Source organism: Antechinus flavipes, chromosome 4 (assembly GCF_016432865.1).
Source record: "Antechinus flavipes isolate AdamAnt ecotype Samford, QLD, Australia chromosome 4, AdamAnt_v2, whole genome shotgun sequence".
NCBI classification, from domain to species: Eukaryota; Metazoa; Chordata; class Mammalia; order Dasyuromorphia; family Dasyuridae; genus Antechinus; species Antechinus flavipes.
In genome coordinates, this window is record NC_067401.1 from 447,134,818 (window position 1) to 447,147,672 (window position 12,855).

The 12,855-nt window shown below is 38.0% G+C and overlaps 1 protein-coding gene across 2 annotated transcripts in view; it reads left to right on the forward strand.

The window, feature by feature from the left end:
• The window catches only part of LMO4 (LIM domain only 4), a 17,779-nt gene extending 12,537 nt beyond the window's left edge, over positions 1 to 5,242 (forward strand). For both annotated transcript variants that reach the window (XM_051999272.1, XM_051999273.1), the window contains exon 5: positions 4,451 to 5,242. In XM_051999272.1, coding sequence (XP_051855232.1) covers positions 4,451 to 4,459 — 9 coding nt within the window. In that variant the 3' untranslated portion in view covers positions 4,460 to 5,242. The remainder of the gene's footprint in view (positions 1 to 4,450) is intronic.
• Positions 5,243 to 12,855: the final 7,613 nt, after the last annotated feature.

Here is a 12,855-nt window from a genome sequence, read left to right on the forward strand (position 1 = left end):
AGTCCAAATCTGCTGTTCCGAAGCAGGGTGACCAGATGCAAATACTCTGAGGTGGAGGGATACCGATTAGTGAAATCTGTTTATCCTGATTTGGTTTTAGCCGCAGCTGCCTCTCAGCCTGAGCAAAACCAAGCCCATCATGCAACTTTACTAACCACTAGATCTCTTTGGATCCTTCTGAGATGCAGAAATAGAATGCCATCAGAAGTCTTGGGAGGGAAATTAGAACCTTTATGGTTGTAAACGGGACTACATGTCTTTGTCATGAAGAAAAGAGTCCTGTGTTTGATGGTTGAAATCTAGACACCTGCCATCCTTCCCCAATTTGCTTTGGATTTATTTTTAGAATAGCAGTTTTACAAAACATACTGTAATACCGGAGGAGAGCATTTCTGTTGATTGGTAGGCCCATAAATTTGAATAAGTTATGACATTTAAAACAAAGTTCTTAGTCTCTCCAAGCTCTCTGCACCACTAATAGCGCCATTAAAGATTATGCATCTCTCTTTCTGATCCATAACTTGAAAGCCTTTGGACCGTACTTATAGACGAGTAAATTATAGACGGGTACAAATCATGGCACGTTAGAAGGCATTTCAGAGGAAAATGTTCTGATCAACAGTTGTCCAGCACCCTTAGAACTGGATAGTTTGAGATCTATTTTAATCTCCTTAATAAGTCTTACAGCTATGCAAGCGAGTGCATTTTGATAACCGCTGTGCTTAATTTGTAACAATTACTGTCAACCTTCAGTTAAGAGACTGTTCATTCCACACTGGTCGAGAAAAGAGTGAAATGCATGAGTCTCACACATAATTTTATTCACATCATATTTCATACTGATTATGTATTGATGACATTGATTCATTTACTCTTTACAGCGCCACTTGCATGGATATTAAATCTTATTGACCACAGATGAATTTTAATTTCAGATTGGTGATAGATTTTTCCATCAGCTCTGATAGTCTATTTGACTTTTTCATCATTAACCCAGGCAATCGCATAGGACTGAGTTATTGCATTGAAACAAAAAGCGCACACTTCACTTGGTAATTCTTTATAGATTTACAATAGGAACTTCATTAATGTCTGTTGCAAGGATCACGAAAAATAACATTTATCTGAAAAGAGGAATTCAGCAGGCTTCAGAAGTCCAGGGGAAAATAGTAGATTTCTTTGTCTGTTGTAACTTACAAAGGCAAACACATAAGACTTTTTCTACGTAGTTCAGGGAGGAAATGCTATTTTTTAAAATGTGAATTTTAACCATTTTTTAAAAAGGGTGCCATTATGGCATAATGACTTTGTATTCTCCCCCAGCTCCCTAAGTTATGAACTAAATTGAATTAAAGCTCTAATCTCTGCCTTGGAAAGCAAACATTAACAAACTGAGTAAATAAAAGTATTTATATTACACTGTCAATTAATCAAGGAAACTTGATGGAATTTTAGCTAAGTATAAAAGTCCTAATTTCTAGTTACCGTAACTACTTAATATTGGTAAAAAGATATCAAAACCATCCCTTCAAGGATGTACATAGAAAAGCAGCATTTCCTAGATTTATGTTTGTGAATTTTAATGAAACAAATTCAGAGTGCAGACTTAAGAGAGCAATGAATCTGTTAAATGAATACTTGTAGATAGTCATTTCAAAAGAGAGGTAAAGTCATTCCTATTTATACAGGGTAGAGAAAAAGGTGAAATGTGCTCCAGGAATCAAGAGGTTGCTTTCTTTTTTCCTCCTCTTCTACCATAATGTAGAAGCTTAGTTTCTTCTTTGAATGGGATCTTAAGTTTGTCACTAGTTTTATCCCATTTCTTTCCCTGATTTTAGCAAAGCGTAAAAATGATTATTATAGCTTCACCATCATGCATGGTGAAGAATGTGGAAGGTAGAAAAGAAATGGAAAATTGGTCCAGGCCTGTGAAGCGATTCAAAGTAAGGCAGTCTCATCGACAACCAAGTACTGAGTAAGATAATACTTAAGAGAAAAAAAGAGAAGGCCTCAGTGTTGTTCTCCTGGCTTAATGTACATTTGGGGCACACTCAGTGAAGTATATGAAGAGTTTGGGAAGGAAGAGGGATGGCGACAGAGAAATATGGCTTTCAGTTATATATTTCAGGTTAGCATATTTCTAGTGAAATAGGCTATAGATACATATATAGAAATACATACACATAGATACAAATATATACATACACTCCTACAAATACATAGATGTGCACACACACAAATATATTTCTGTATTGCATTCTTCCTGTTTTCCACACTTGAAAGGAAAGGAGATGAGGATGGGGGTGGGGGGGGATAGGGGGGTGCTTCTTTTGATCAACAGAATCTACTAATCCTAGTAATGTATCTGTTTAAGCCTGAGAAACAGAAAAGGCCAGACAGGTTCTCAAAAGGTAATAGCACTTAAAAAGCCTAAGGAAAGATAATTTTAGGGTATGTGTTTATTAGACATTTTCTGAAAAGCTGTCTGTTTTAGAATTAATTAAAGCCATTTCCCTGTTAATAGAATTCTTTTACATTTTTTTTTCCCCATTAGTATTTTGTGGACACAATTAGTTTACTAAGTAGTATAGTTCTATTGGTGATGATTTGGGACAAGTACAGTATATCACAAATACACATCATTCTCATCATCACCATTGTTCATTCTGCTACTACTAACAGTGACTAGTGTTTATATCAGACTTTAAGGTTTACAAAGCACTTCAAATGTATAAGAAAATGAGAAGAAGAGTTTTCAGAAATTCTTAAAAATTCTTCCTTTTTTTAAATCGGACTTCTTTAGCTATAGCTAAACTACGTTCTATAGCTAGTTGTGTATGGACATGGATGTGTGTGTATATATATACATACAGATATTCTAGATATACACACATGCATATATACATACACATCATACATATATGTAGAAATAAGCTGATTGCTTCAACATTGTCTTTTTAAAAGAATTACTGTAGAAAATACCAACTTAATGTAGTTTCTTTAAAGTTTCACTATCATGTATGAGCTCTATACACAGGGTTTGGGTTTTGTTTTGTTTTGATTTTTTTTTTTGTTTTGTTTTGTTTTTTTTTTTTTAGTTCCAATGTAGTTCTGCATCATTGATTGTGTATTCTAAGAAAATAATTTCAAGCCTTTTAATTGGATGCCTCTTGAGTGAAATATCAGAGTACTAGTGTATCAGGACCAAAAAAGGGGGGGGGGAAGGAAGGGGAAACCCCCTAGGCTGTGTCATTTAAAAGAAGCTTAGTTATCCTCAGGAGAACATTTATAGCCTGTCTATAGGGCCGAATAAACCCACTCACATACCTTCCATGGTGTTCAGTAAATCGCTGCCTGTTACCGATTCCCCCTCCCACTTCAAAGTGAGCTACCAGACCATTATACTGAGCATCAACTTATCTCTACTTTTTCAATAAAATGGGAGTTTGATTTCATCCTTCCATTCACTTAGAGGAAAATATAGAGTCTTCTAGTTTCCATATCACTCAGCAATTCTCTTGTAGTTATATAATTGGTGGTGTGCGGGTGTGTGTCCATCGTGGAGGACATTGGATGCTCATTTATTAAATATGCTTGCTGGCTGCTCCCTAATCTTTGTTCTGGACAGACAAATTACCTTTCTCACACTGAGCTTCAACTCTGGGGAATTCAGCCTCCACCACTTTAATTAGCTGGAAAGTGGGGGGTTGCCGTTACTAATAGACCTCAGGCTTTTAGTAACTTAGGGAAAGGGTGAAAAGAAAACTTCCTGGGAAGCTCAAAATGTCATTTAAAAAACCATAAAAACCTAATATATATTATTTCATTTTGGTAATTGCAAACAGATTGTATTTGAAGACTGTGTGGATGATCATTTTCAACTTGCCCATGAAAGTCAAATTTCTCTTGAGCTAGGCACTTTTAATTATCACAATTCATTAACACATCAAGTGTGGAAGCACATGGGTTTGACTTCATGTATTGCCATGTTTATGTAACATTAAGTAACATAACAGATGAGAAATTCGAAGCGAAGAATCATATCCATAGGTCACCAGAGATGAGGCTTCTTTTGCTTTGCCGATAGCCTTAATATCTGAAGCCATTGTAATGGAAGTCGAGGCATCTTCTGTCATGATTTTTCAAGAAGGGGAGCCCACCCTTAATCCAATTTAAGCCATTCCCAAAAAAGGACGTCACTCTCCAAAACTTTCTCAAAGTCCATTTATTGTCTCATTTTCCTCGCTAGTAAAATCAGTATAAAATGTTATGCCTTCGCTCTCCAGTGCCGGAGTAAGTAGCGTAGAAATCTTCAATCAAGTCACAGTTGGAAAGTAGTCTAATAAAAGGGGATTAGTGAATGTAGAGAAGACAAAAGCAGTCATGTTTGAGTTTCCTCTCTTTCACATTTAGCATTTTGGCTAAGATGCCCATTTTTTATTTCTTCCAGGTCTGCTAAAAGGTCAGAGTAATGCAGAATGCGTGCCTTCATCTCAAATTTTGTTCATCCCAGATGGATCCCATGTGTCTCCAGTAGACAAGTCACCTTTGTAGCTAGCCCCAGTGCCAGCTTCATGCCACTGCACCTTCTTTATTCCTGATTGCCCTTCCCACATTTATTGGTGTATTAAAATGACTGAATATGAGCATTAAGGACTCTATGAACCTGGGCTAATGGGAGACTGTAGAGAATATGAAAAAAGATCCACCGGAGGACATCTTTGGGGGGGAGGGGGCTGGGGGGGAGGGAAATGACTAATGAAGCTAATTAAAAGAAGCGTTCAAATCTGCTTTCTACCCTCATTAACAATTAGCAGGGCACTGGCCGGAGTTTGTACCCTGTGTTTTTCCTTAACAACATTCTCTTTGCTCTATGTATATTTAGGTGTCGTAAGGAAATGTGTTTCAATCCAAACTGAATATGAGATAAAGGAAAGAGATGTGGCTTTTGTGATACTCAATCACACAAACACTTTTATTGTATCTCTGTAAAATACAATGTATGTATGCATGTAAGTGTTTTTGTCCTAATGTTGCTACTTCCCATGGCAAAAAAAAAAAAAAGGAAAAATTGGAAAAAAAAAAAAAAAGTAAGGCTCCTAGCAGCTACTGTGTAGAAATTCTGCCCCCCCCCCTTCTAATTTGCTGAATGAAGACAAATCTTTTATTTGTGATATTTTCAGAGACATTTGCTCTAGTATGGTGTATTTAAATAATAAAAACTTAAAAGGAAAATACCAAACCGTTTTTGGTTTTAAACACCTCTCTTTTTTTGTTCTGTTGTTTGGACTGCAAGTTCATTTTATTTCTTTCGGGAGGGGAGGCGTCATCTGGATCTCCCTACTCTTTGTCAGTGAGGCTTTCTTCAAACTATTTCACCGTGTCATTTCCTCCAGAGGTACAGGGGTAAAGTTTCAAACAGCGGTTTTCCTCCTTTCAGAATATTAATTTTTATAATAGTGAACATCTCACTACATTCTCCCACATAGCAATGAAGGGATGTGTGTGAGTATGTGTGTGTGTGTGGTGTGTGCATATATACACACATATATATGATACATATTTATCAAGTATTTATCATCTGACTGCTTCGGCTCTTTAGCTCACTTCCACTTGGGGAATACTGTATACTGATGAAAAGCATGTTAAAGCAAAAAGCCTAATGACCGATGTCTTATTTTTTTTTCTTTTACCCAGTTTATGGTTTATAAAGGAAATAGCTTCTCTAAACCTCGCAGCTACCTGTGTGCAGGTTTCATTAGCTGACTAGAGCCTAGAGCTCATTTTATGGCCATCTTCAATGGGGGGAAAAGCCATTTCCCAGTGAGTTTTAAGTACTGATATGGTCTATAGTATCTGTTTATTTTGTTTTTTTCCTATTATTGCCCCTCTATCCCTTTCTTCTGCCCCGCCTCCCCCCTTCCTCCCTTTCCTCTCTCTGCCTTCCCATATATTTGCAGAGGATTCAGGTTTCATTTGGTCATATCCTTGAGATGTTTGTTTACTAGTTTTGAGACAGTCCAGTATCCACCATAGCTCTCTCAACCCCTTATAGATACCCTGGGGAAAGAACATTCTGGATGACCCAGTGGGCACATGTCTAGTGCCTGGAGAGAAATGGGGAGAAAGCCCAGCAACTCGGGCGCTGTCGCAGCTGCTGTGAGAGCTGGATGAATTAATGGTTAGCAAATCTCACGACTTTATCGCAGGCCAATAAAATGATGTGTGTTGATACTCAGACTTTTGATTTCCTTTTTGCTTTTAAAAATAGTATTTATTTTCTTTTATCTGCGATTCGGAAAGCTCCTGATACAAATACTGTCTGTGGTAATACAAATAGACTACATAATCACAGAAGTTGAGCTCTGCGTATCTAAAACTAACCACAGGTTTTCCTTCAAGGTCTCCTGCTTTGCTCCTCACCAAGGCCCCACTTTTCGAACTGTATCCTGAGAGTGGAGGTATGGTGGTAGTGGTTATTAGGGGCGGGGCATTCTAAAATTATAAGCATTCTATAAATAGGACAAAGAAGTTGCCTGTTACCCAATTTCAGTCAGGTGAGCTTTTTATTTCCAGGAAGCAGCAGAAACAGGAACACCATAGATATTTGAATTTCAAGTGTTTGGCAATTTCTGATCAAGATCCTGTCGGTAAAGGAATAGTCTCTTTGATGAGTGATTTCAAAAATTGATTCTTTAGGTTCTTAGTTAAAGGTCCTTTGACTCTCGAGGATGCCGTAGGAACATAGTGTTAGTTGAATTACAAGTACCTTCTGTCCTCCCTTCTTCCCGAACATCACCCCTCCTTTCCCCTGCATTTCCCACAGCTTTTCAGTTGTCCGATCTAACCTAGAAATACTAAGAAGATGGTTAATAACTTTGAGTAAGTAATGTAGTCGGGCATTTAGTGATTTAGAGGTCTAAGTTCATTAAAGACTTTAAATGAACTATTATATACGGCGGGCTCCTGAAGCCCTGCTACCTATTTAATAACAAGCTTTTAAAAGCATTTCTTAAGTTGCAGACCTCTAAGATTACAAATGTCACTCATGTTCGTATAATCCACATAGCAAGTGATGAAGCCTTGGCTTTGATGTGCTAAATTGGAGAAGGCCTAATGGAGCTATGAATATACAATAGAGAATATTTAAGTAGTAGTCTTGCTTTAGGTAAAACACTTCCTTGAAACCAGAGGCATTTCAAACAATAAAATGAGCTCTAATGGGGATGCTCTGGGTGGATAGAAAGCTACTGAAAACACTTAGGTTTATTTTTATGTGAACAGGGATGGGGTAGACAGCTTTTTCTTCCCCTCATCTACCCCTCCCCCACTTAAAACATTGCTTGAAAGAAGAAAAAAGAAGTACGTGGACATATTCACCTTTCGTCCACTGCGTTTGTTATGTTATTAGTCTGTGGAATATCTGCTGTTCTTTTCAAAAAGCCTGATTTCATATTCATCGTGCCATGGAAAGATGGCTCCCAAGCCCCTAACAGCAAGTGCCGTTAAGAATCAAGGGCGGTCCTTCCTATGTGACAGCACCCCACTGAACTCTGGATTTTTTTTTTTTAAATTATGTTTATGATACATATGAATGTCTCAATCATGCAAATTGTCACTCCTATTAATGAAACCATTTTGTAAAGAGATTGCCCTCTAAAAAGGGTTTAATGTTTTTACCTATCCAGCTGTCTAGTTATGAGATTTACGCATCCCGGAAGGCATTGGGATGTTAGGGCTTTCTGAATCAAGTTGTTTGCCATGAGATACTGTATTTGCAGGCCATGGTGATTTATCACAAACTATCGGAACCTGTTCTGTTAGTGTCTTGTGAAACATAAAATGAGAAAACTGTCGTACCAGAATGAAGCCCCATGAAATTAGGTCGTTTTCAGGATATTAACTGTGTTTAGAGCCTATCTCCCTATTAGTGCTGATTTCAGGCATCATGTCATAATGGCTGGAGGAAGGCTCAGAGTAGGACAGGCCCGATTTCAGGTCCTTTCTCCAGCCCAACCTAGCTGTGTCATCAAGGTCAAGTCACTTGGCATCCTGTAACCCAGGTCATTCTCTAAGACTGAGTAACAGAATGGGTGCCAATTTGTATCAGTGGACAGAGGCCTTAGCCTGGGAAGTCTCCCGACATGCAAATATCACAGATAAGGTTTAAAAAAAAAATCACAACTAGGAATGATATTTATAAAATGAAATCCTTCAATGAGATGGCTTCAGGTGCTGCTATCACAGAATTTTAATGTGCACCTCTAGATGGGGCAGTCTAATAGAGTGCCTCAACTTGGATTCCAGAAGACTCAACTTCCCGAGTTCAAATCTGGCTTCAGATAATCTGTGTGACCCATGGCAAGTCACTTTACCCTGTTTGCCTCAGTTTCTTCAGCTATAAAATGATCTGGAGAAGGAAATGGCAAACCATTCTGACAAGAAAACCCCAAATAGGGTCACAAAGAATCAGATACAATTGACCCACCATCAACAACTGTTTACGTTAGCCTGAATCCTCCACATTATCCTTTTTAAAAATTATGGATTATTTACTTAATGAAAGGAGGAGCATAAGATCATGAATTTAAAGTTGGAGTAGATCTTTGAGATCACCTAGCCTAACCCTCTCATTTTATAGAGTTGAGGAAACTGTTTCAGCGATGGCTTCTCAAACATCTCCTAGGATGTCCGTTATTCAGCTGACATCTCCCCGTGTCTAGCCAAGGAGCTCTTCCTGTATTCTAGCATGTTCCTGTGAGATTGGGGAAGTGATAGAGATCTGAGTTATTTGAAGCCTCATCTACTCCGAAGTTGTTCCAGGTGCCTAGACTGAGGTCTCAGCAGTGGCTCCTGGACCCTCAAGGCTACCAGTGGAAGTCTCTTGTCACTTTGTTCCTCATACTCTGCCCATATTGTTAGTTCAGCCAAGTCACAGAAATGCTCATTGTAGTTAAATAGCAATTTGTTTCCATGAAACTGCAATTAAAGTATTACCGAGCAGCCATTTTAGATTGGCAGGACTCTGGGTGAATGTTAAAAAGAAAGCTACTTCTTGCCGGCTCTGGAGCCAGAGTCCAGAGCTGCCGAGCGGAGCGTAGCCCATCCACCTATGTCCGGAGGTCCAGTTTATCTTCTGTGAGGTCCTCTCATCTTATCGCCAACGTGGGAAGGGGATAAGTCAGGGGGGATCGTTTCAAGCCGCTCTTACAAGTCACCCACCTTGCTCTAGTTTTCTATTGTATCAGAAGGGCCTTTTTCTGATAGTTGGAGAAGTATTGCGTTTTCCTAGAGGGGATGTTTTCAAGTCAGATTGATTCTGTGGAGAATGGACTGTAAGTTGGAGACCTCAAGCCAATAATGTACTACAGGTCCTGACATGTTACAGCTGTGTAAACAGGGCCACTGTATCTCTTAAATCACTCCTAATAAAGCATAGGACAAAAATCCATTGATTCTGTTATATGTTCTTTTAATGACACTGGGAAAAGATGTTTGGCAGAGGTCCATTTAGAATAGGCACGGCTGACTGGTAGCCACCAAAAGGACTTCTTTTAATTGGGTCTCTCCTTTCTGTAATACCACACGATTGTATTCTGGGATATAGGCTCCCAGCTACCAAGTCAAGCCCTGCCCGGTAAAGGAACTAAGCTGAATTCTTCCCGTGGACATATACCCACAGATATATTTATAGGACTGGGCAGTTAGAGAGGGATAAAGAAATTTTAATGAAACCCTGAGAAACTGAAGTGAGATCCTGAGAGAAGAGAGGATTTCAGAGGTTGAGTTGGAAAATGCAATTAAGCCTATATTCTAACCCAATCTGAGACAATTGGTGGGTATCTCGGGCACGGGAGGCACCTGACCTTAGGTCTGACTTCCTTTTCCCTGACTTTCAAACTAAAGTAAGCTTTCAAAGGTTCCTAGCTTTCTGGATTTGGAATCAGAAAGAAAGGCCTGGATTTGAATCATATCACAGATCAAACCAGTCTCTTAGCCTCTGTTTCCTTATCTATAAAATGGGAATAATAATATCTATAATGCACAGAATTACAGATATAACCCTTAAAAGGATTTTCATCTTGGGGTTATCAAATCTAACCATTTCATTTTAGGATTGAGGAAACTGAGGCAAAGGCGGTATAACATTGCCCATGATTACCTTCTTTGTAACATTATTATTATCTTATGTAGAACTTTGCAAAAAAAGCTCTAGATATATGTCATTATGGTTATTAATTACTGTGCAATAATCATTATTATCTAGGTGACTCAGTAGATAAAGTACAGGACCTGGAGTCTGGAAGACCCAAATTCAAATGTGCCTTCAGATATTTACTAATCATGTGACCCTAGGCAAGGCGCTTAATCTCTGTCTGCTTCAGTTTCCTTATCTGTAAAATGGGGATAACAAAAGCACCTACCTTCCAAGGTTACAGTGAGGATCAAATAAGATAATAATTGTAAAGTGTTTAGCACAGTGCCTAGCACCTAGGAACTTCTCTATAAATCGAAGTTATTTTTAGGATTACCAGCATTAACTTTGCCCATCATGATTTAAACATGTGTGGGAAAATACATCTGTTTGAAAAGTTTTATCGGCTTCGTTCAAGTTATTGGAGTGATCGGAAAATCCAAAAAACAAAACAAAACAAAAACAAACCAAAAAAAACCCTGTTTTCCCCTCCAAGCTTAGATAAGGTTTTGATAGCCAATGTTGACATAAATTGTGATGGGTAGGAGATAAGGATCTCAGTCACCCTGAAAAGAAAAAAAAAAAAAAAACAACTTCACAAATGAAGGTAATCTATGAGGATTGGAAATTAAATTGAACATCAGGGATCAGGGTTATATGGGGAAAGTTTTTCCATTAGAGTTTTTTTTTTTTTTGGTCTTTGTCTTTAGGGATGGAGCACTTTTCATTCCCCATCATCTCTCCAAGTCCTCTGATTCAATATCTATGTAAATAGTGATTCAGAATACTTTCCTTTATTTTTTGTAAACCATATTTCTTTAAGCACAGCTCCTCATTGAACAGAAGCAGTCAAGCTAGTTTCATGATTCTCTGATGGGAAAAAAAGAAAATAGGAAAGGTTCTGGCACTGAGAATATTGTCCATATTGTGGGCTCCTAAAGTCATGAATGAGAGCCATGGTGGATAAATAAATTGGGAAGACAGCCTCAGAAATCAACTAGCTGTGTGACTCTGGGCAAGTCACTTGACTCTCTTACTTATGGCCTCAATTTATGTGTCCGTAAAATAAAGGCCTTGAACATGATAACTCCTAAGTTCCTTTCCAGTCATTTAGAGCTGAAAGGTACCTACCTTAGAGTTCAACTTGTCCAAGCCCCTTGTATTCAGATGAGAAACTAAAATCACACTAAGAGGCAGAGGTTGAATTTGAACCGGAATCCTTTGACTATGTTCTCTCTCTCTCTCTCATATCATTCCCCTTATTAGGTAGTAAACTCCTTGAGGGCAAGGACTTCCTTTTGCCTTTTTTATATCTTCTTCATTTAGCTCACTGCCTGACACATAATAGGTGGTTTACAAATATTTAATTTCTGATTAATAGAGCCAATGACTTTTCACTATATCATGCAGCCTCTCCCCCTCGCCCCCCCAAGTGACACAATGCATTTATCCATCATTTTTAAAACATTCAAAACAAATTGTCCCTTCTTCCTGCCTCCTAATGTCCCGGTTTGGTCGAAGTCACCCACAAATTCTTGTAATCAGGATGACTTTGAGTATTGATATGTTCAAAAAGAGTCATTTTTGAGACTGAAAATGGTGGTTTTTTTGAATGAAGTTGCCTCTGGAAGATGAAAAAGTGGTGAGCTCATATTCCTTAGGAACCAAGGCAGATAATTATTATCTCCCGTATTATTAGACTATAGCAACGACTGTTATAATTTTCTTCTATTATGCTATTACAACTAGTTTGTTTTTATTTCATCTTTTTCTTTTATTAAAACATTGCTATTCACCTTTAACGACTCCGGCGGGGGTACTGCCATAATTGAACTTGGTTGGTACAACTAAATTTAGATTGCCAGCAGGTTTCATTCTCAGAGTGACAGAGAGATTGCTCTGAGTTTTTCAAAACTGTAGCTACCTCTTCCAAGAAGACTGAGTACGAGAGATAAAAAACTCCATCCACAACTTTATTTTCACACAGGAGAAAAAAAAACAGGCCTTTGGGAATCATCCTAGTCCAGTAGAGGCAAGATAGAGAAATATGGCCAGTCCAGGGTAGTAAATGATGTGTTAAAATATCTTAATGAGCTGTGTCTTGAGTCCTCAGATAATGTTTGTAGAAAACAAAAGGCCAATGAGTTGTCTGACAGCTATTTTAAAGATGGAAGTGCAGTGTGTGTCTATTTTTCTCAAAAAAAAAAATTGTTCTGGTCTGTACAGTCTTTATAGACTAATAAGAAACCAGATGTATGACAGATGAATGATCTAATATCCATATTTGTTGTTTTAAGAAGGGTAAGCACTGGGGTAGTCAAATGGAACAGATTATACCTTTAATTACATCCAAACATGATATTGAGCTGATTTCTTTAATGTAGTTGACTGCACTTCCTATTTTTCCCATTAATTGCTACAGTCTAGAAAGATATCAAAACTTTGTAGATAAATTACTTTTACACACCTTAGGGCCAGGAACTGCCTTTATTATAAATTGGTGAGGGGTTAAAGAAAAATTTCCACTCTTGCTTAAAATGAGTATTTGAACAAAGCATCATTTGGTTGTGTTATAGAGATTAAGCAAGAACTTTTTTTTTTTTTTTTTTTTTTTTTTCTGCATGAATCCTTGACTGTGATGGCATTGGGTGCAGAGGAAG